Raw genomic sequence first — 24387 nt, forward strand, 5'->3', positions numbered from 1 at the left:
AAGCCAACTACTTCCTGCATCCGCATAAAAATAGTAAAAATAATATCCTCTTTTATATTTTTGGATGTGTTATGTGTACCTACATTTTTTAAATCGATTCAATAGTTTTAACGTGAAAGCGCGACAGACAGTCAGAATTACTTTCACATCCAAAATATTAGTACCTAAGGACTTTATCTACGGATGTTGTGTACGCTACCTTAATTAAACGCAGGTCAGTGATTAAAAACAAGGGCTCCCCTACAATTTGCATTTTAATAAGATTTTTACACCCTAATCACTGTGATTGGAGCTTTCCTGATATTTTTTTTCCTATTAAAATTTGCTATAAAAATAATAGACTTTAAATTCTTGTTAGTAGGGTCTAATTTAGAATGGTAGTAGATACGGCCATGCAAATTATGGGAATCAATTTAGATTTCCGTTTTATTTCCCTTTTTTTCAGTTATAATTTTTTTTGTATAAATCAGTAGGAATAGGGATTTCCTTTTTTTTACTAGCTTCCCTCCATGGTTTTACCCGCATCTTGAGGGATACATATACTAAACGACGCCTGTATGCGTTGCGAGGGATAGGTATATGAAAATTAGCCATTACATGTATCTTAATATCTGAAATAATATTATCTATGCTATTCCTAAGTTTCATCAAAAACCATCATGCTGTTTTTGCTAACAAACATACATACCTATATACATATGTTGAGAGAAATAAAAGGCTCAACTTAATACTGTACCAATATAACGTATTAATAAAAATGGCACTGAGCGTGTCGAGCGGTAATGCGCATGCTATGCTGCTCTGTCTATGGCCCCCCCGCGCCCCGCTGTACTGGATGCGTTCCGTCGCAGAGCGTTTGGGCGCGTTCACATACATCCTTACTTTTGGAATTCATAATATGAGAAGATATTTACATTAGCGAAAGATAAAATACATGAAAGATCATGACAGCCTTTCCCAAAGGGTAACTCACACCACATTACATTTATTACCAACACATACGTTAAACGGTAAATATATCCACGATAAAAAAATGGTGAGAAAAATTCCTTTTACCTCAAGTTTTTTTCCGTAAAGTGGTACTCTACGAAAATTAAGACAACTGGCACTCATTGTAACGAATGAGGTGCTTAGGATGACACGACTACGGAAGGGACTAAGAGACCTTAGAATTAATGGTACAAATGTTCCCAGTTGAGTTTTTCAATTGTTTTTTGTGTCTTGAAAAAAAAATGCGAAGTTTATACAGATAACTTACCGGTTTTCCGCGGATTCAACCGCGTCTTTTGGAAACTAGCTCCAAAAAATACAGCCTATGTAACCCAGTAATAATGTAGTTTTTAAAAAGTGCAATTTTTTGAAATCGGTACAGTAGTTTTGAAGCCTTTACGGTGCAAACTAACAAACAATGTTTTCTTGACAATAATAAATAAATAAAAAATAAAAAAGCCTTTTATTTCCTTCAGAAAATACACAATTACAAAAGTTAGTTGTTTATTGTAGTATCGAAAAGTTTTAATAACACAAATAAAATAAAAATTTAAATAAGTTAGTAGTTCCACGTTTTATATGCACGCTTTTACTACATAATATTATGTTTTATTAATCTGTAGGAACCCCTCTGCAGGTAAAGGCCTCCTCCAAAAATAGCCAGTTTTCTCTGGATTGCGCTATTTGCATCCAGTTTGGACCCGCTATGCGTTTTATTTCGTCCTCCCATCTGTTGTAAGGTCTCCCTTTCTTTCTTTTGCCCACTGGCCCTCTCCATTCTGATACTTTTCTTGTCCACCTGTGATCTTGCAGGCGTGCTATGTGTCCGGCCCACTTCCATTTTAACGCCAGAGCTTGTGCTAAACCGTCTGTTGCTTTTGTGATGTTACGTATTTTTGTATGTCTAATTTTATTTATTCTCTTAATGTTAAGCATACTCCGCTCCATTCCTCGTTGGCATGTTATAATTTTTTCTCTGACGTTTTTGTTGAACTTCCATGTCTGACAAGCATAGGTTAGGCATGGTATAAGGCAGGAGTTCATGACCTTTGTCTTCAATTTAATTGGCATGTTGCTCTTAAATATTTCTTTGAAGCTCCAGTACTTATTCCATGTCAGCTGGGCTCTGCGCTCAATTTCCTGGTAGTTGTTTAGCCTGTCGAAGCTTATTTGTTTGCCTAGGTAGATGTATTTTTCCGTATATGGGAGAGGAATGTTGTCGACGTAAATTGGTACCTTGGTGTTATTGGTCATTACCATAGTTTTAGAGAGGTTCATTTCTAGCCCAGCGAGCTTGCTCGCTTTATTTAGTGACTTTACCATGTGTTGTAGTTCTTTTCCTGTCTCTGATATCAGCACCAAGTCGTCGGCAAAACGTAGATGGCTTAAATACTTTGATTCTACTTTTATACCACATTTGTTCCAGTTAAGCTTGCTTATTATCGACTCTAATGTGGCTATAAATAGTATAGGGGACAGTGGGTCACCCTGTCTCACGCCTCTCCTTATAGGAAACCAAGAGCCGGCTGTTTCTAGTTTAACTCTACTTTTGCTCTTCTTGTATATGCTTTGATTACTCTTATATACTCATTTTCCACATTCTGTGTTGCTAGAGTTTCCCAGATATAGTTGTGTGACACCGAATCGAATGCTTTTTTATAATCAATATAAGCCAAGTACAGTGGTCTTCTTCTCTCTTGGTATTTCTCAATGAGAAGTTCGAGTGTGTGGATGTGATCGATGGTGGAGAAGCCTTTTCTGAATCCTGCCTGTTCGACAGGTTGTCTTGTTTCCAACGAAGAGCTAATTTTTTTGGTAAGGATTGTAGAAAATAGCTTGTATGTACTCGGCAGCAGACTTATTGGTCTATAGTTCCCTATATCGTTCGGGTTGCCTTTTTTGTATAAGAGAATTATATTAGATTCAGACCATTGCGTGGGTGTCTCACCATATTCGAGGATAGAGTTAAACAAATTTGTAAAAGGTGTAGCTAGTACTGGAGCGGCTATCTTTAGAGTCTCGTTTACTAGGTTATCCGAGCCCGGGCTTTTGTCTAGTTTCAGTTTATTCAATGCCTCAATGACGTCATTTTCATCAATTTTCAGACTTTTTTGTACGTTGCCATCACTGTTGTGACATAGGTTCTCGTGGCTAGTGTCTGCTGGCTCTTTTGTGCTGTAGAGATCTCTGTAGAACTCTGTCGCTATGCTGATGATGTCGCCACGATTCTTTTTGGCTATTTCACCTCGTTTTAGCTCTTCTATCCAGGTTTTATTTGATTTCAGCTCTTTATATGCCTTTTTCGTGCTTCCAGTTTGGCGTAAATGTTTTTCAATAGTTTTGTATCTATAGTTGGCGTAATCTTTTTTTATGTATTTGTTTACAACTTTGTAAAGCGCCGAGATTTCGTTTTTTGTTGCTCTAGTTTTATTTGAACTTTTTTGCAGGTCTTGTCTTCTTTTAAAAAGTTTTAATGTACGCTCTGAAAATATTTTGTGGACTTTCTTTGGGTTTTGTGCTGCTCGGGCGTTTTGTAAGCTTAATGTGATGATTTTAATTAAGTTGTCGTAATATTTTTGAACTGGGACAATAGTCTCAGCTAACATTTGGTCTTTCGATATGTAAGAGTTTAGGTATTCTTTGAACTTGGAGATTTCTTCTTCACTTTTTATTATATTCTGTTGACAGTTAGCAAACTTTGTTCTACTTTTTTTGAAAAGTGTATCGTGTGATATTGTAGCTCTTACTGGCCTGTGGTCCGAAGGGTAGTTAATGTTGAGTACTTCTATATTTTTGAACAAACGTGGTCGGTTTGATAGTACAAAGTCGATTTCGTTTTTGTACGCTCCATCCGGTGATCGCCAGGTCCATTTATGTTTGTGTTTTTTCTTGAAGAAGGTGTTTAAAATTGACAGTTGGTTTTCAATGGCGAAATCGATTAATCTTTGTCCTCTCTCGTTTCTAATTCCGTATCCGTGACCTTTCATGATTAAATGCTCCTCTTTTTTTGGTATCCCAATTTTAGCATTTAGGTCACCCATCAATATGAAGTCTTTATGTACTAGTTCCATTGCCCTATTTACTGTCGCATAGAAGTCATCGATCTCATTCTCGTTTGCTTGTGCAGTAGGGGCGTAGACTTGAATGATGGATAATCTAGTACTCTCAAATTTCAGGTTCAATATGGCTACTCTTTCAGAAATGCCAATGTAGCTTTCTATATTATTTTTAAGATGGTTTTTAACTATAAAACCTATTCCATGTCTTCCAGGTGTATGACCTGTGTAGCAGAGAATGAAGTTTTCGTACTCTTCTATCATATTTCCATTCCTTCTTGTTTCTGCTAAACCTAAAATGTCGTATTTAATTTCTTTGAAAGCTTCATTTAGCTCTATCAAACTTTCATATGATGAAAGTGTTCTAACATTGTATGTCAGAATATATAACGTATTTTGTGGGGTTTCATTTTGTGGAGGGTTGTTTGGAGGGTTTGGTCATGATCTTCCACGGTGACCAGCCGGCTTGGAAGATGAGTTAGGTTTTCTGATAGTGGTTGCTGTTTGTTAACGTTGCGAGAGGGGGGCGGTAGTTGCTATATATTAACTTTGTTATTTTGCTGTAGATCTGATGAGCTGATAGTGTTCCTGTTGACCAGGTAATTCAGCATGCCCGGTTTTGCCGGTTTTAAAATGCCTTCCGATAGGCTTGAAGTTCTTCTTGTTTGCGTTTGAGATTTATTTTTCTTATTAGCCTGTGTATTTGTTTCAGCTCCTTTTGTAGTTTTGTTTTCAGGTGAAGTTGAAAGCATTCTTTTGTTATTTCCAGCTGTTTTGTTTTTTTCACTTATGACAAGCTTATCGTATTTTATTTTTACAAGGTTTCCCTTTTCCCTTTCGATTTTTGCTTGTTCTTGAAGCTCTTTCCTCTTCTCCAGAATATTTTGTGGAAAATCTTCAGTTATATAGTAACCGGTATCTTTTAGTGCATTTCTATTTTTAAATAAATTTATTTTTGTGCCAAGTGTACAAAAAGTGACAATTATTGGTCGAGGTCTTTCTCCCTTCTTGCCTATTCTTCTCACTTCTTGAATATCCCTGCGATCCAGGTCCTGAGAAAAATGTTCTTTGATAAAGTTCATTATGAGAATTTCTAGGTTAAAATATGATGTTTCCACTTCTTTTATTCCGAAAAAGACGATGTTATTTTTTCTTGCCTGTTTTTCCAGAAAATACAGTCGCTTTTCTTGGTTTTCACATTTTTCCCTTAGATCTTCGTATTTTTCATTGAATAGTTTAAACTTGTCTTCCAATATACTGTTTATATTTTGCGTAACTTTTTCGGTCACTTTTTCCCCACTTTTTTCTATTGCGGTTTTCTGTTCGTCCAAATCTCTTCGAATTTTTCGAAGCTCGTGCATTATTTCCTCCATCTCTTAACTTGTTCTGTACCTACTACAGTTGTTCAAGTGGTTGTTTTGGTTAAGCTAGCGCCCTCTTGTGTTCCTGAGTCAGCTTGCTAAGGTTGTTGGATCGCTCGTAGATCGAAGATGGTTTTGACTTGTATTAGTGATACGGGCAGATTTCCACAGGTGTCGCTAGTGTCTTTGTTGATATCTCTGTTCACTTAGCAGATCGATCATAGATCGAAGATGGTTCCGACTTGTGTTAGTGGTACGAGTAGATTTCCACAGATGTCGCTAGTCTCTTTGAACAGTTGTGCCACTTCTAAACTTCTAATTTGTGCAAGTCATCCCGGTATCGATGAAGTAGGGTTATTTATATCACTTTTATATTGACAAACGGTTTCTAGAATTATGAAAGCTCACGATTTGCATCAGTTTTAGTTAGTCCTTCACTTCAAATTGTCTAAATTAAGGGAGATGTAACTGTTTAAACACGAAACACGGATAGTTCACATTCACGCAATTCTCACTGTTTACAGAGTTTTCCCACAATGTAAGACGTTATCCACGATATATGTTGTAAGTCACTTATTTGTCTCTTCACTTTTGTCTTTTCCACTGAGTAAGTTCACTTATTTTTATTTTGAGATCACTTTTAATACGGAGCCGAAGTAAACATTGGCACAGTAGCGCCCTCTCTCGCCCTTTCTTGACAATAATAAATATAAATTGCGACACAAATGCTACATTTTGTATCTTTTTTATCCGGATGCAAGAAATAGTTCCCTTGGGACGCGAGTGGAATTCTACTATCTACATAATGTTAGGTAAAACATCTTACACACGAAAGGTAACTTATAAATTATTCGTGTCTAACAAACCTTGAGTATGTAATAAGTTTCTTACCAAAAAGTTCCCATAACATACCAAAGAACACACTCAACCTCCTTGGAGAGTTTATTTTTTATTCCCAGTTGTGGGCTTTCCAAAAAGGTTTGGGAATATAAAAAGTATCTTTTAACTTTCCTAGTAAGTTTTTTCTAGAAATTGCGGACTGTAACGTAGTTTAATTTGTGGCTTACTTTTAGTTTATTTCTTAAGAATAGTAGATTCTTAGATTTTTATATTGTTGGATCGAAAAATTCCCTATGGGATTTACTTTCTTAGTCGCTAATATAGTGTAAGGTTTCCTTAAAATGTCTTGTAGTAAGTCATAGTATTCTCCATGATATACCTAGAAAGTACCTTGAAAGAGTCATAGTATCCTCCATGATATACCTAGAAAGTACATAATATTTATTACTTCTAAAGATTTGATATTTTCCAGACCTGGAATCGAACCCACACACTCGAATTTGAGAGGCTACTTTAACCGTTAGGTCAAAACGGCTTTCTTTTTTTCTCAAATACATTTAAAATGTCACATGCAATCACATTTAATCACAAAATAAATTAATTCAATCTTTTTAAATTATTACATTTATTTTTCAAAACGTATTTATTCAAAACAAACGTTACTTTTGATCGCTTGCTTGATGGCGTCCGTTGAACCGGTTTGAGGTGAACCGGGTTCAGACGGAGATTAAAGCTTTGTTTATTTACTTAACCACGGTCAGGATTAAGAAGTATTGTTTGATCTCCATTAGGTGGCTTATGAAGTTCCCAAATTATTTATTTACTCAGATTTTGATTAAGGAAAAGATGAATGAAGCTACGCTAAGGAATCTTAGGGAAAATAATATTTTGAAATTGAAAATTTCTGTGTTTTCATTAAGGTTCTTAAACTTTTTAGTCGGTCTGATATCAGCCAGTTTTCTGATCTTTGTTAAGAATAAGTATGTGAACTATTATCCATACTGAGTCTACATTTGACTAAATTCAGTCATCTTATTAGGTATGTCTAATTAGGTTTCTAAATTATTTAATAAAACCTACCTTCCTAAATGTGATTACATTTGACTGAATTTAGTGACTGAATCATTTAGACGACTGAATTTAGTCAAGTGTAATAAACCCTTAAATACCTAATTTATGTGACCAAAAAAACTATCGGCCGACTAAAAGTTTGCAGTGTGTTTTTCTTATCAATTCTACACCATTTGAAACCTATATAAGAACATACTACCACCTTAAGAGTCTTAAATTATGCAATTCATAAACTTAATATGAATTTAACCACTCAACTAGTACGAAATATAGTTATTATCTTCCTTCAGAAAATCTACCTTTAATTAAACAGTCAATCACGAGGTCTCTTCGACCCCCTAGTTTTGGGTTTTCTTAAAATTAATGTGCCGTTATTAGAGGTTTCCGGGTGACTTTTATTGCTGGGGGTAATAAATACCCCCTGCTTTCTTGTTTACTGAAGGCAAAGGGTTATATGTATGGGGTCGGTAGGGGTTTGTTTGTGGTTTTCTATATCTAGTGGATGGTGTCCCTTGATGGGAATGAAGATGTTTCATCTTATTTTCGTATGTTTGAGCTATTAAATTGGAAACTTCATTTACTTTAAAACTATGTATTAAATTCTTATACCAACGTTTTCATAATAAGATGGACCAAAAAACTATGCAATTACATATTTCCTTTGGCACATTTTTTGTATTTATTTCATCGGTGTCCTGTGGAAACGACTTCGGGCAATGGATAAAAACGTAGCCTTAAGCCTCCTCGCTCAAATATTACTTCAAACCGGTTCAGCATGTTGGTTCAACCAACAAATGAATTCTTTAGCTTTTTATGTTAGCACCTAACTATATGCATGTAGCTAATTTACCTACTTCTCTTGTTAACAGACAAGCAAGTGGAGTGGATGTTGAGCAGAGACCTGCAGCTGGCCTTCATGGAAGCCACTGAGCATCTGGCCGAGGTCTGCGAGCTGCCTCCCAGGATCATGTCTATTCCTGTACATGTAAGTGTATTATGATGATCAATCAAAAGAATGACTGTAAATGAGATGAGAAATTACTTTAACTTGGATTATATTGAACTTTTCTAACGTTCACAAGAATATGGGTATGGATACGCGTAATTATTAAGGTAACCAGTGGATGAACCGATTTAGATAATATTTTTGTTACGAAAGCTGGTGTAACAGCGGTGGTTCTTAAACATTTTGATCAAAATCGACTGTGCCTTGTGTCATTTTTGGAAAATGCGACGTCCGAATCATTTTTTGTACGTCTGTAATTTTCTCATTCTGCGAATATGTGTGTGTGAATAATGATTGTGCTTCAGTAAATCTGACTTCTGACCTCACAAAAGCAGTAATGATGACCAAACCACATGCTACATTGCTTTCCAAAGCAGGTTGCTAATCAGAAAATAACACCACTGGTTTGAACTTGATTGCTTCTGAATGAACCAACTTGAATTAATGAAAATTCCCTGTTAATCGGCTTATTTTGTTGAAAGTCTAAAAGTTAAAGGGGAAGGCCGTTAGATCACTGTTAATAAATTATGATTTTCTTAAAATAAATTTCATTCATCAAATTAGGATATTAGGAATCTTAAAGTTCAATGAATTGTAATATTGAATGAACTTAAATATGGCAAAAGCTGGTTAGGTTATGGTTTAATTGTAAATAGACTGAACTGATTTAAAATAAGTACTAGCTTCCGCTCGTGATTTGACTCACGGGCCATAGTTTATATTCGTCTCTAGGGTATCACTACGTCTGTGTCAAATATCATCTTAAACAATTCAGGCATTATAGCGTGTGTCTGTACAACACACAGAGTTACTTTCGCATTTCGACGTCTTAGAATGAACCCCTCAGAAATTAGATTTCTGCTCCATATTCAGTTTCGAATCCGATCTTCCGATTAAAAAGTTGTTATTTCTAATTAACGAGGTTTTCTCTTTTAGGTGTCGATTTTGTAATAGGTATTAATAGCCCAAGATCCTTCAGATCTCGCTATATAAGTATAAGTAAGGATTTTTTAAAGCCTACCTATTTTTTCAGTTCAACAAGCCTATCTACGGATTAGACGTACCAAACTTTACAGACTTCGCCGGTCCCGGTGTTATTCTTACGTAAGTATTAACATATTTTATCATAGCTTACAAGTTTTTAGTTTTTAAACTGCTGGCGGATTTAAAATCTTTGGTTTGAAGACTTGAGTCTTCGTGTTAGATTTTTAGCCTAAAGACATGGTAGGATTTTTGGCGTAAAGTAAGACATGATAGGAATTTTGAGTGCTTATATTTATCGGCATTAAAGGTGATTTTGGGGGTACCTAATAGGTAAAACAGGACCCTATTATTGAGACTTCGTCGTCCGTCTATCACCAGGCAGTATTTCATGAACCGTGATAGTTAGAAGGTTAGTGTTGTTCACAGAAGATATGTTACCACAAATAAAGAAAATTGAAATGAATGAAAAACTTAATATATGTCTTGTCCACAGTATCGTGTTTTTCTTGGCTGTTGCCCTGACCTCTGGCTCCATGTTGGCTGAAAGAAACGAGGGAATCCTGGAGAGGTCATTAGTTTCAGGAATCACTGGTAAGTTTTCCATATACATAAGTACAAGTTGAACAGAAATCGAATATTATATTTATGTGTATAATGTCATTATGGTGTGTGAAATTGATAACTAAGCAACTAACAAATTAAAATCCACTGTATCTGACAGTCTGTCTACTTATGATAAGTCCAAAAACAACTGCACAGAGATTCATTCTGATTTTATCAATAGGCTTAAGATAATTTTTTGCGGAGACAGTGGTTTCCTAGTAAGTAATAAAAAAAATTTAAATTCATATTTTATTCGAAACGCTACCACAAAAATATCCTACACAAACATTAACAAATTAACTCAATGCTCATGGGCTCCTAACCTATTTAAACTGTTTTAACTAGTTTAATAGTACAGGAGTCAGTTTAGAAGTCAGTTACGGAACCCAAGTTTAATCAGTGTTCAAAACTGGCTTATTGTAAATGGCACCCAATTACTCTTTGAGGTAAACTCCTAATCAGATTTTCACCCTATCCACCCAATTATTACGGTTGAATTAATAAAAATTAATAACTCTGTTGACTTTGGGGAAGTTTTTTTACCCTTGTTTTTGGGGTAAATACAAATGTTTTCGTTTGGGTGTAAAAGATGGTTATTTTGCCTAAGGTTAATGTTATTATTGTTGCGGAAGAATTTACTTACCTACATAAATAAATAAATATTATTTTATCAAGTTTAGGGGTAGCTTTAACGAGTTGAAAAATAATAATGAGTTAAAAAATACTTTTTAATGCCATAAAAAAGTGTTTGCTTGACTAACAGTATTATCAATTCGAATTAAACTTATTTATATTTTTGACATTTATAAGTGCTTGTAAATTCCCAAATAAGAAGCTGAATAAGTTAATTTAGTTTTGGAAGATATCATTAATTCCAAACTTTTCTGAATCTGACCAAGGCCATCCTATCCTACCTTTCATCCAAGGTTACAACAGACAGAACTAACATTTTCACCTCAATATAATTTTATTAGACCAAACTGAAGAATGAAAGGGCGGATAACCGCCTGCACAGAATTAGGTGTTTTAGCCCTTTTAATGTAGCTATTAGTTTTTATTGCTAAAGTGTAAAGAGTAGCAAACTGCAGACTAAATAGTCGGCCGACAGTTGACCCGATGATTGGCAAAAAACTTCTTCCCAGCAAAAACACATAGGAAGTGGTGACGGGTGTGCGTTTTGGGGACTGTCTTTTGTAAATTTCTGACGTTCAAAAAGTGCTGTCTTGCAGTCAAGTTTGAATATACGATTTTGGATTTTGATTTTGATCTTGATTCCATTCGAAATGTGTTCAGTCGGTATGATACTGGCTAACTACCTGATCATTGTAATGTGCACTAGTGTGCACATGAATGGTAGTCCATTCATTTTCATACTGATATATGAGCCCAAACAAACTATCGGCCGACTAAAAGTTTGCAGTATGCTTTATATCTAAAGGTGTTATAAAGATAGGTACAAATGGTGGTAGGTTTTATCTTTATTCGTGGGTCTGATATTAAAATTACAAGTGTTTTGTTTTCATTTTTTTGTCGGGAGAAACGTAAGGGTCAATAACCTATGGCGTACTTTCGGAGAATTACAAAGTTGGCATTTTCGCAAAATAAAAGTGAGTTTTCCGCGAAAAATCTAATAACTCCAATAGCTGAAATATAATTTTGGTTTGAAAAGGAAACCATTAGAATTAATAAAATATTAAAAATAAAAATGAGATTACTTTGAAATATCATTCACCTTCACTCCATGCGAAGAAAAAAATACCTAGTTAAAATCTTTGACGCCTAACACTCGGCTATTTATTTTATTCTTTTATTTTAGTTTGTAGATTTTAAGTAATAGAAAGTGACTTTAAGTTTATAAACATAGTTTGTATTAATTTATTTAATGATATTTACATTCCTATTTATACAACTACATACCTATTCAATATATTACAAATCTACCTCTACATTTACTATGTACTACCTTTCAAAATAATAAAAAAAGTTAAAGTATCAAAATAGTTTTTGCACCCTTTTTTCTATTGACACTTTTTCAGACCTCTCTCAGTATTATTCTTTCTCTTCAATATTGTAGCTATTTAATTCTAACCATTTTTCTCAGGTACCGAGATCCTGTTCTCCCACGTCATCGTTCAGATGCTGATCATGTTCCTCCAGTCTGGTATGGTGCTACTCCTTGGTTTCCTACTCTTCGGCCTGACCATCAAGGGTCCAGTGGGCTGGGTGATCTTCCTCACAGTGCTGACTGGTCTTTGTGGCATGACTTTTGGTAAGTTGTTAATGGGTATTTTAAAGTGGAAGTAAAAGGTGTTTATGTAATAAAGTGATATAAGCTCTAGATGTAAAAATTATCTGCCTAGCCTTTTTCGGACAAAGTCGGGGTCGGTGTCCAGTCTAACTGAATGCAGCTGAGTGAGTGAGCCAGTGTACCAAATAGTCCGACTGTCTATCTGACCTTCTCAAGTCGTTACCCGGGCAATTTCATATCCTCGCTTTTGACTGCCAACAACGGCTAAAGATGTTTAAGTGACAGCCGAGAGCTACTAATTTATTGTAACTTCTGAAGCATGGAAGTCACTCATCCACAGTCCGATTGCGCCAACCTAAACATTACCAACGATTGACCAGTCCACCTGTTACTTGACCACGGCCTTTTCAATCAAATAGTGACTTAATCTACATGTATTTAAATATTTTTTTGTCTGCAGGTTTCGTGGTATCCACAATTTGTGACACTGACAGAACAGCCACATACTTGGCTCTGGGATCATTCTTGCCTATGGTGCTGCTTTGTGGAATCATCTGGCCTATTGAAGGTAAGACCTGCTCTTCAACGTTTTAAGTTATTAAGGAAATACTGCAACATAGATTTAACTTTGTAATTCTAAAGTTAATAAGCTATTTGACTCTCTGCGCTTTATTTCGTACTAATCTCGTCGTGAAGCTTTGCTTATCCGAAGTTAGGTACTATTGACTTCATAATGGCCAGAAAATATATAAACAAAACACTACTGCGCATGCTTGGGACATTAAGTAGCTAACTTCAGAATTGCAAAAATATTTGCCGCAAACGGTATTGCAATTTAGGGTACCTCTAAAAACTGTCATCAAGACTTCTTGAGACTCAAAGTAAACTTTAATTAATACTTACTTTCTTTTCCAGGTATGCACTTTATCCTCCAATGGATCAGCTACTTCCTCCCCCTCACGTTATCCACCGAGGGTCTTCGCTCCATGCTCCAACGAGGTTGGGGCATCAGCACCCCAACTGTCTCCGCTGGCTTCATCTCCATAGCCACCTGGATAGCAGTCTACCTCACCACGAGTATCCTACTCCTCAAATTCAAGAAGGGCTGAAGTGTCTTCAACATTTAATAGTTAAGGCTTTTGTGAATTTGCTCAATGCTTGGTTTTTAGAAGATAGTTTAGTCATGTCGTAGTCTAGAATTTGTGGGTTAGATTTTCAGAGTGTGAAGTAGGTAGAAAACCAATTTAGTTTTAGATTTAAACATGAACAAATATTTTTTGCTAAATATTAAAACTTGGTCCAGAGTTATGAATATTTTTTCTTAGATAGACCAGCTCAAAAGTTTTCTATATCTATCTATCTATGGCTATTTTCGTTTTGGTGCAGGTAAATTGCAAAGGGGTGGGTTTGTATATTCGACTTGAATTTTCCTTTTAATTACGAGGTATTATGATAAGGATATAATAAAGGTACACTAGTAGTAGCATGCCGTTTTTCATAGAGTAGAAAAATATAGAGTGAGCAAACGTGAACATGTATGACGAAATATCGTTTTTTTTTTGGCAATCTTATTGATATATATGCAAAAAAGTTTCTCTATATCTTATTGACATATATGGATTAAATGGAAATGCATAATGTAGCAATACAGACATTAGTGACTTAAACAACTAGTATCGACACATTTTCAAAATTTTCTTCAAAGTTAACAGCACTTTCAAAAAGTGTTTTTTTTTCTACATTCTTTCTTTCTTGGTTAACCATGTAGTTAGTGTTTTTGCCTCAAAAACTGTAGATGTAAAACTTGAATGTATTTATTTAGGTACGAATTAGGTAAAGGTTTTTTTTTATGTTTTGTGACAATTTCTTTGTAAATATTGTGTTTACTTAGTAAAGTTAGGTTATAATATCGTAGGTACATAAATGTACACTTTTTTAATGAATGGACAAATTTTTGACGTTTGTCTTTAAAACCGTAATATTTTTAATTAAAAAAAGAACTAAAATACGTTCTAATATGAGTTTTCACTTTTTACTGGATTTGAATTTCAATCTACTATCCTATAAAGCTAAACTACAATTAATTTATGCCTTTATATTTTAATTAAATTAAGTTAATTTGGAGTAGGTAATCTCTGTCAGCTCAATATGTATTTGTTAATTTGTACAATGACATTGTGATAGTAATTAATAAGTCATGAATAAAATCATAGAAATTAATCTTTATCTTGTTTTTTTCTAACTAAAACCACCCAAAAACTAATAACGAATTTAGACCGAAAAATAGCAAAAAAGAGGATGGTTATATAGTTTTTCTCTTTCAAAATGTATATACAAAAAAAAACAAATTTAAACTTTTTCGGTACGTTTTGAATATTATTTTCAGTTTTCAGAGGGCATAATGAATAAGACATGTTATTTATTAATGTGTCCATAAAGTCGATGATAAACTGAAAACCTCCTTTTTTGGGAATCGGTTAAAAACTCTTCCTTTAGCACAAAACGTATAATTGAATCATTATCAAGGTCTTTCGAGTTGACATCCATACACCATGGCGAAAGTAGTGGAAAGCCTTAACGTGCATGATGCTGCATTGTTATGATAACTCTGTTCAGCCACTCTAGCATGAGGATTTACTGCTACCTGGAAAAATGAAAAAAAAAACATATTAAAATATCATTCCGGCCACGGCGACGGCAGGACATGCACAAGCATTTGCGCAGACACAGGTGCACTCTCTATTCTTTCACTCTCATAGCCCAATGGGACGGCAATCCGACACGACCACAGAGAGATTAGGTGCAAGACCGACATTAGCATTTAACGTAAAGTATTTTTTTTTAATTTACATAAGTTTTAAAGGTATATTGTTACTAACAAAAATATGTACCTGGTCTGAAATAAATATTTATTTATTTACATGCTCTTCGATGCACGATGATTTTTTTAAGTCCCTCATACCAATTTCAGCCGGAGCCTTGAATCGAACTGTCATGCTTGTGCATACAATTTGAATATGGAATTTGTATATCGTGACATATAGCTATAAGTAACGACCGCCTCTATATCTTAATAGGTCTCTGGTGACCGATACATCAAGTACTTGCAGTGTAAGGAATTGTTGATAAGACTGTCTATAATGCTCGAAGGACCGCTATTAAAATTTACGGCATCTATGGTCCATGTTAAGATATGTATGTCATAGTTAACTGATATCAAAATTAGAGACGATTTTAGAGCAAATTTTATTGTCCAGACTGACTACTCAAGATGATTTTCAGATATAGGTATACAGATTGAAAGGTGGTAGATATTTTTGGAATATGTATTTCAGTTACGGTGAAAACTTGTCCTGCAATAACATTCTTACTTAGCTGACGAGTAGTGGGGTTTTTTGATGATCTTTTAAATAATCGCTTCTGTAAGCAATTAAGCTACTTGCTGCATCCGAATAAAAATTATTAGTTTATGTTTTTCTCATTTTCTAGCTAGTACATCTGTGTACCAAACATTTATATAGAAAGTAAGTCAGTTGCAGAAACATCCATTAAAGTTAAAGCTTCTTTAAATCTATTGCTGACTGTTTCTAGTTAGAATTATTATGGTTAAAAAGGTTTAAGAGACACTTTACCTTAAAACGATAGTCACCGGGTGCCAGATCAGTAACATCTACCCACTGACAGTCAATATTGTACATGTATACGTCTGAACAATTCACTGAAATTCCTGAAAAGACAAAACTTTCATTAACATAATTTTCTGAAGTTTTAAGGATCCTTAGGTATTAGAAAGCCTAAAAATATCCATAATCTCAAAGGCTTGAATAACCCTGCATGCTTAAATTAAGAATTTTCTGTTTTGACCGAGAAGATCACTTTGATAGAATCGAATCTTTAATATTGCACGGATTATAAAAGGGCTTTGATCTCTGCAATCCTCAAAACAGAGCTGTGGGCGTATTAAAGTCATTGTTAAAGTCAAAGTAATAACGCGAATGTACATACGTATGTATGTTTGCTTAGGTGCAAGATCACTTGAAACTTTGAACTCAGAAAGTCAACATTTTATATGAAGATGTCATTTTATATTTATAAGAAATTATTGCACGCACCCTGATATAAAACCTACAGTCTTCCTCAATAAATACGCTATTTAACAATTAAGGATTTTTTTCAAATCGGTTCAGTAATTCGAGAGAGTTTTAATATGAAAACACACTACAAACCCTTCAGCTTCGTAATACATATTAGTATAGATGAAGATAAATTAAATAGGTATATCCCTAAAGATACGAAAATAAGCTCATTCTTTTTGATGCCTTTTTTTGAAGTTTTTTACCATACCTTGATCACCATAATTCTTGCAGGAGTACTGCCTTTCAGCACCAGGGTTGCAAGTGTTGTCTTCTAAACAGAAGGAGGCCTTATGACCTTCAGCCACTCTTTGACCATTGGCGTCCAGAACATCGAATGTGGCGAATACTTCCATACTGTGGTAGTGCCTGAAAGAGATAGGTCATTAGGTATATGAATTACTAGTCTTTTTATAAAAGTTGGTCTTTCCTTTAATCGGATAGTTGGAAAGGATACGGTATAGGATAGGATAGGATACGATCTCTTTCCGGTCGTGTCGGATTGCCGTTCCGTCGGGTTATGAGAGTGAAGGAATAGGGAGTGCACCTGTGTCTGCGCAAATGCTCGTGCACTATAATATGTCCTGCGAAGCTGGCTGATCTCCTTAAAATGAGAACAGATAATATTGATCTTATGTATGACGCGGCTATTATCTTTTTTTCAGCAGATCTAAACAACTAAATCTTGGGAGGATTTTTGTAATTCATAAGACAAAACTAATTAATTCTTATTTTTTAATATAAGTATGAAAATACAAATAAAAAGTTTTGTCTTAAGGATTGCGAAAACCGATTTACTTTGTATTTGATGAAAGCCACTAATGGCAACTGGTAGCAATTAGGTATATATAGCAAATCCCTATATATATTTTGAGAGGATCCATGAGGAGTGAGAGGGATTCTGAAGATTACATAACTACCTATGTATCAATTCACTTTGTGGGAATCTACATCTGAGCTTAGGCAACATTATACACTACACTCAGTACTAAGCTACTTAGCCCAAAACACTAAGTGTTCTACAATTAATAATTTATTAGCAAATACTCACATATGACACAAATGCCATTGCCACAGATGTTTCGGCAGGTAAGGTCTGAAATCAGCATTGCCAGCATTCAGTGACCCCGCTGTGAAGCGCAGGAGTCGACGGGTTTCGTACTGCCAGTCAGGAATTAATTTCTGGACCTGATAAATAAAAATAAAATATTTTCTTGTCATTTATTTATTTTCAAACATATTATTTACATTTTTAAATATTAAATATAAAAATAAAAAACATTTAAAAATATAAAAAAATAGGTTGCCACCGATATCGGGCACAGGGTCCAAGGTACCGGTAAAATAAAATATTATTATTAAAAACATTCAAATAACACTTAAATAGATATTTTTCAATTGTACCTGAAAACGTGCCAAACAAGTCTGTATTTCACCCATGGAAAACAAAATGATTAGCGGAGTTGTCATAACGCAAAATCTCCCAAGAAAGTAGCGTCACTAAAATGCGGATGTTCGGGGGCAAAGAACTTTACTACCCCCCTCAAACACTTACTTTGGAAGCTGCCTATATTTTTTAGAACCAATCAATCAAGACCAATCTTTGACAGATGTCTCAAGGAACTCGAAGACCTCGTTAGTAAAATAGTAACTGATTGCTATGGTCCCGCCTACTGTAGGTTACTTAACCTGCAAGAAGGTGCCTGACCTCCATCCCTTATACCTCTTTGCTTCCTCCGTGAGTTCAGCTTTTAAAGGAACACTGCTGGACCAAGCGAGGTATTTGTTCATATTCACCGCTATAGGCTTGCGACAACATGACGGAGGACAGTTTAATTTGTACTGACCTCATAAGCACTCCTGCTGAGACAGTTCTCCTCCATAGCGCACTGAAGCTGGAACATCATGACATCTGCCAGGTGTGCTGAGCGCTCTATAGCTAGCGTGTCCAGCACTAGGTCTGCTAGGAAGTGCGTGCATACCACTGCTGCTGCATGTCCTGAATTTAGAAGGGGGGTTCTGGTGAGTTACATAAGTCTTGTGTATTAATGACTGATCCTTTCACAGCAGGGCACTAATTGCTGTTTATTGCCACCAAAAACGGCTTATTGGAAACAGACAGTCCCAGCAAAGTAGTGAAGACAGTCAAAAAGGAGACCAGCTTAAATATCAATTATTTAAAATTAGCAGACAATTACAGTCGGAGCCTACGCTTATTCATTAATTTAAAGCTAAACAGTGATTTCTCGAAAAATAAGGGCTTGGTATAACGATTTATATTTAAATGCCTAATTGGTATGTCAAATTCTATCATTTGATCTATATTTTGATACAATATAAGAGAAATAATAACGAAAATACAGAATTCCTTTTTATGAAAAACCACGGCATTCGATCAGTATTCTACTTCAACACCACAAAACTTGAAGAGACATCAAGAACATTGATGGAATAGAACATAAAACTTATTCGACCAACTTTGAAGGACTCTCAAATATTCTAAGGGCGGAATTCCACCAGTGTGTAGCAATGTACGGTACTGTGGCGCACATTAATATTTCTTCTGGTCTACTCTCTTTCTAGTAAATAGTAACATATGTGTGCCAACATTTTCTATATCTTTGAGCCATTGTGGCCTGATAACTAAAAATCTGCCTAGCCTTTTCCCAACTATGTCAGGGTCGGCTTTCAGTCTAAACGGGAGCAGCTGAGTACAACAGTTTTACAAGGAGCTACTATCTACCTCTGACTGCCTGATCTCCTCAACCAAATACTTCTTGGTAAGGTTGGTTGTCAGACTTTCTGGTTTCTGACCAACCCTTGAAAAAATGTTCAAAATAAAATAAAATTGAGATAAAATTTCAATTTAGTGCACGAACACATGAGAGTCGTGGACTGTCGCCGATTTCGTCCATTTTTTGTTCGCAAACAAATGTGCGCGTTTCAGTGGAATCTCGCCCTTACAAAAACTTATACCATCTGAGAAAGGTCATAATAATCTAGTCCTACATCTTATCATTACAGTTCGAGATGTGTCAGAATGATGAAAAACTATGACACATCATATTTATGGCAGGAGATATAATGTATTGGAAGTTTTCGTGGCTGTGTGTGTAAATGTAGCACACCTTGAGTATGTGTGGGTTCCGTAGGCGTTTTGTAACAAATGTCATCGGATTGAAATTAGAGTACTTGGTACATAAAACAGTATTTATTTACGTAAACGAGAGGTATATTATTATGGAAATTATATCTGTGAGTAACAATTTCTAATTTTAACCAGAAATATACATATACAGAATATATATAAATCTTTGCATAAACTAGTCCTAAATAGGACTAGTTTATGCAAAGATTTACATTTTGACAAAAACCCCAATTGATACGCAAAAATTTCGAAAAGTATATTAGAACCTACTTAAGCTACCCACTTGTATGCTAATATCGATCACAAAATCGAAGTTGTTGCTGTGTTTCCAATAAACTTTTTTTCAAAGGAAAAGTAAAGTAAAAACGTTTTTACCCCAAAACTACTAAACCGATTTAAACGAGATTTGGTACACAGATAGTCTAGAGCTTAAGACGCGGAAGGAAAAATCCAACGTTAATTATTTGTGAGATGAATCTTCCGCCTCCTACACCTATTTCATAAGGTCGGTAATCTGATGAAATTTTCATAATTCGATAAGTCGGATCCTGTATCGGATTTTCGCGAATTGAATGTAAATATAATTATTTTTTGGGGTTTCCTCTTATTTTGTAACTCGTGCTTAGTTGAAAAATGATCAGGTGTAGCGTTCATTCCCTTGTTTAGTGAGGTCATTGACCAGTATGGATGTTTTTGATGTCTTTGTTGCAGATTTCACTACCTAATATGTTATATTTAAAACAATAATTATTATATTATCGGAATAAATACGAAATGTTGATCCTTATTCATATTTAGTTATTTTATTTAACTAATGTTCAAGTCCTGGTATTCATCTTATTTTTTCCAGATAACCTATGTACCTATCCTATTGTCAATAGGTATAGTATCATATGTACCGGTGAAATTTTATGAAGAAGGATCACTCTCGCAAATTCACTTATACATAAGTATAGATTTTATGTGGGACGACACAAATAATTATTATTTCGTAGGATTACATAACAACTATATTTCACTTCAGAATCTAGACTGAAATTCGAAATCTAAGCACGCAAATTCGCGGGCATAACCTAGTAATACAATAATGCCTCGTTATAAATTATTATTAACTATCTACTGTTAATCTTTGCGTATCAAACGTGATTCAATTTGCATGAACATTTAGTATATTAAATTACTATTCTAGTTTACAATTCTAGGGGTAAAGTGAGTGTTAATTGTCTTATCTTTGCTGTTACGTTTGACATTTTAACTGGATAGTACGATAGTTGGATTATTGGAATTTTATGTACAAAGGTACTCGTCAATAGCATAATATTTATTTACTTGGAAAATATGCTTCAATTTCACAATATGTATTCTAAAAAATTTGGCATAAAGCTACCAAACTTTACTATATACATAAAATCTGTCACTTTATTCGTCTGTCGTTCTGCCACGACAAAACTACTGAACAAACCTAAATGAATTTTAGATACTCTAGGTATATTTTATTTCAGTATAAGCATTACTTTGGGACGTGGGTGGACCCGCGGAGAACAGCTAGAATTTTCATATATTAAAAGATTTTACTTCTTTCGATGTCAATGATACACTGTCTACTAACCTGGGATATTTGTATAGAAAAAAAAAATTAAAACCTCTAACAACTAGAAGCAATAGCATCCATGTAAGTTAATAACATCAACAAGTAACTAAAATAGGATACAAAGGTCCACAAACACTCACCAATATCACCAGGACACTTCACATCTGCACCCTTCTGTTTGAGCTTACAGTCAAAAAGGCTTTTCTCATTGCCCTCACAGCTAATACCACTGACCGCAATTTTCGAGAACCCGAAGACATAGGTCTGTAGAGCCTGTTCAGCATATCCTAGGCCCAGGTGGCGACAGACCGTGTTGGCTTCGTAGATGGTCCAGCCGTCTGGGCATATGCTGCCCCAAGCTTCGTTGTGGAAGATCTAGGGAGTACGAAAGTGTGGTTACAAAAGTTGCCATTCGGGGCTATTAAAGTCAATGTCGATTTTTTATTGCAATTAGGCCTTTATCAGATCTTTCGAAACTTTAAACTATTTGCACGGTTCCAAAGAGTCGATATTTTAAATGTCACACCAAAACTACTTAACTGATTTAAATGAGATTATGTACACTTGGAACCTGATTGGAAACAGCTAAACAGCTAAACAGCTTCATAAAGCAAATGATTTGCCTTAGTAGAATATACGCACGGTTTGCTAAAGTAAAAGTATTCTTATGATATATAGCAAAATAATGAACTGTTTTCGATTACAAATCGTTTGTAGGTAAATCTGTAGTGACTGTTTTAAATACTTTTGTATTTGTTATCCTAATGCTTATGATAATTTACTGAAAAACATTACTAGTTAGTAAACTATTTTTCTTTTCTTACCTCAACCCGACCTTCTCTAAGAGTTTTTCCGCCAACCAGCCTTAACTTAGTTGTTTTCAAATCCAACGCTTCTCTCAGCTGTCTCGTTGGCAAAGTTATATCTTTAGCAGAGTTCTCCTTGAGCCGAGCATCAGATTCATCGAGACATATAACTCCTGCAGCCTCGTCTCGTTCACAATCGGCTGCTCCCCATCGATTGAATACACATTTCGATAAAGATGATTCATCTCCTTGACATATCACATCGTCTAGCCAGAATTTTTCTGTAAAGAATAGTGTAAAGTTAGTGGAAAGTAGTCTAATGGGTGCTAATTGTATGCTCCATAGATGATTCTAGTAAACCAAATAATAAATAACTTTAATTCTGGAGTGGTGTTACTTAAAAGTAAATAAAGGGGACAATCCCTAGGTTCTGTATTACCTCATATAAAATGGGCCAAGTTTCAAGTTAAATTTTAAAAATAAAGCACTTTAAGAAACTTATTTTACAACCCTAATTTTGGTTTTCACACTCAGGGTCGAAAATCAAAAAAAAATCTTCGTTGTTGAATATTGAGAAAAGTGGCAAACCTAAGGGGAGGCCTCCAGCAGTGGACGTATTTCGACTAAAAGACTTCGATGACTATTTAAATACTAGAAAAAGATAACAAACCTTGAGCTTCTCCATACTGCCCTCCTACAGTAGCTATTCCAGTTCGGTTAAAGGCTCTGCAGACCACGGTAGCGGCTTCATCATCCCAGGAGTCATCGCACACAGCCCCCCAGCGACCAGCGTGGAAAATGTACACGTTGCCTGTAATGAAAATGTTATGAATCTGTTTTTGTGCCTGCCTGATATAGCAAAAGCAGTCGTTCTTTGTTATGAAGGAGAATTTATTCATGTTCAGTGTAAATGGTGAACAGTTCCATACTTTGGACGTTAAAGAAGTTACCAGAAAAGTGTGATGCCGCGAAACTATTAGTGAGGTAGAATATAGTATTTAAAGAAATGCTCTTTCATTATACTCAGTTATTTTAAATCCTACTATAGGTATACATGGCATGTAGTTAACGTTTCTATCATATTTTTTTCACTGTAATTTTATTTCATATACAGCTGGTACAAATTATAAACATTTTCAATCACTGACATTTAACTTGAGTACGTTACACATTTTTTGGCTTACCTTCATATTTACTTGCACCACCCAAGAGTTTGATTTTCCCTTCTAATTTGTGGTGTCTATTTAACAAGTTTTGAATAAATTCTGCTCTCAAAGATCTTTCTTGTATGCTCACATCTCTAGCAAACACTTTGACTGTCCGTATCAACAAGATTATCATAACTATTAAATTCAACCTGTATTTCATTTGCACCATTTTTTCCGTATTATTTTACAATGTATTTCACGATTTTATTACAATCCACTATTTTTATTAATAAAAACAAAGTTGGCCCCAAAATCACTCCTTGTGAGACACCATACGAAATCAATACAAATTGATATTTTTTTGATGAATACAATTTTTAGGTAAATTAAAATATTTTAACACAACACTAAATACATATTTTTTGTCCGATATATTTCAAGATATTTGAAGTTATGACACGAAATGTGTTCACTGATTGCGTCTTAGTAACAACTGATGCTCTTCATTTGTTCTATTGCTATGAATGCCACAGAATTATTAGTTCAATGTCATGATATATGGTGCCTAGTTCGCCACATGCCCGTTAGTAATTTTAATTTATTTAAGGAGAATACGCTCACTTCTATTTAAAATTTAAAATCACAACCAAGAATTTTCACAAAAATAAAATTATCATTCACTATTTTAACATTAATATTAGCATTAACAATTACTATAGCATTATGTATAATAGCGTCTTTATTTTTAACTAAATCCTTATTGTTCAAACAATGCTATTTAAATTGTACGAGAACGGGCACCCAATAGGTCTAGTAGTAGAAAACTTACTACTTATTTCAATAGCTAGTAGAGTAGGTACCTACCTAGTTGTTTTATCAACAAATGCATCGAACAATATAATACCATGTTCTTTAATTTTGATAATAATGTATGTCATTATGATATCATAGTGATGTAAATCGTAAACATTGTTTTTTCGGTTGTAATAATATTCGTAATAGTGTTATAACATGGGCTGCGGGATTGTTCGAAAGAGTTACCGCGGCCCTGGTACATAAAAGGCCTACGACGGAACACGACGGTTTTTAGTCAGTAAGAGTCTGACACTCCTTCATTGCTGCTAACCCACAGCGGGAGGGGTCATTTGATGATTTTTGACGTCGTTAAAAAAGAACAAAAAATCTACTAAGAAAGTAGGCCGCCAAAATGCGTGTAATCCCGATCATTTCTTTCAAAATAAAATCACCAAGGAATCCGAGCGTCTCGTAAGCAACCGATTAAACCCTGCCGTACGTTACTTGACCTACAAGAAGGCGCCTGACCTACCTTCCTAATGATATCTCCGCTATTTTTCCTTCCTCCGTGGTTTAAAAACTTTCTAGTTGGAATATTATTTCTTGT

The 24387-nt window shown here is 34.9% G+C and overlaps 2 protein-coding genes across 3 annotated transcripts in view; one reads left to right on the forward strand and one right to left on the reverse strand.

The window, feature by feature from the left end:
• The window catches only part of Osy (oskyddad), a 76278-nt gene extending 61899 nt beyond the window's left edge, over positions 1-14379 (forward strand). For both annotated transcript variants that reach the window (XM_064040144.1, XM_064040145.1), the window contains exons 12-17: positions 8188-8303; positions 9358-9428; positions 9802-9899; positions 12013-12180; positions 12620-12727; positions 13075-14379. In XM_064040144.1, coding sequence (XP_063896214.1) covers positions 8188-8303; positions 9358-9428; positions 9802-9899; positions 12013-12180; positions 12620-12727; positions 13075-13268 — 755 coding nt within the window. In that variant the 3' untranslated portion in view covers positions 13269-14379. The remainder of the gene's footprint in view (positions 1-8187; positions 8304-9357; positions 9429-9801; positions 9900-12012; positions 12181-12619; positions 12728-13074) is intronic.
• Positions 14380-14659: 280 nt separating this feature from the next.
• Positions 14660-23489, reverse strand: LOC110373610 (lysyl oxidase homolog 2). Its single transcript, XM_064040141.1, has 9 exons — positions 23022-23489; positions 22508-22648; positions 21856-22118; positions 21172-21406; positions 18140-18291; positions 17344-17480; positions 16504-16661; positions 15792-15886; positions 14660-14803 (listed from the first exon to the last, which is right to left on the reverse strand). The coding sequence occupies exons 1-9, from the start codon at positions 23212-23214 to the stop codon at positions 14681-14683; spliced, it is 1497 nt and encodes a 498-aa protein (XP_063896211.1). The 5' UTR covers positions 23215-23489; the 3' UTR covers positions 14660-14680.
• Between the last annotated feature and the right edge of the window lie 898 nt (positions 23490-24387).

The sequence above is a fragment of the Helicoverpa armigera genome, chromosome 21, assembly GCF_030705265.1.
Source record: "Helicoverpa armigera isolate CAAS_96S chromosome 21, ASM3070526v1, whole genome shotgun sequence".
In the NCBI taxonomy this organism is placed as follows: domain Eukaryota; kingdom Metazoa; phylum Arthropoda; class Insecta; order Lepidoptera; family Noctuidae; genus Helicoverpa; species Helicoverpa armigera.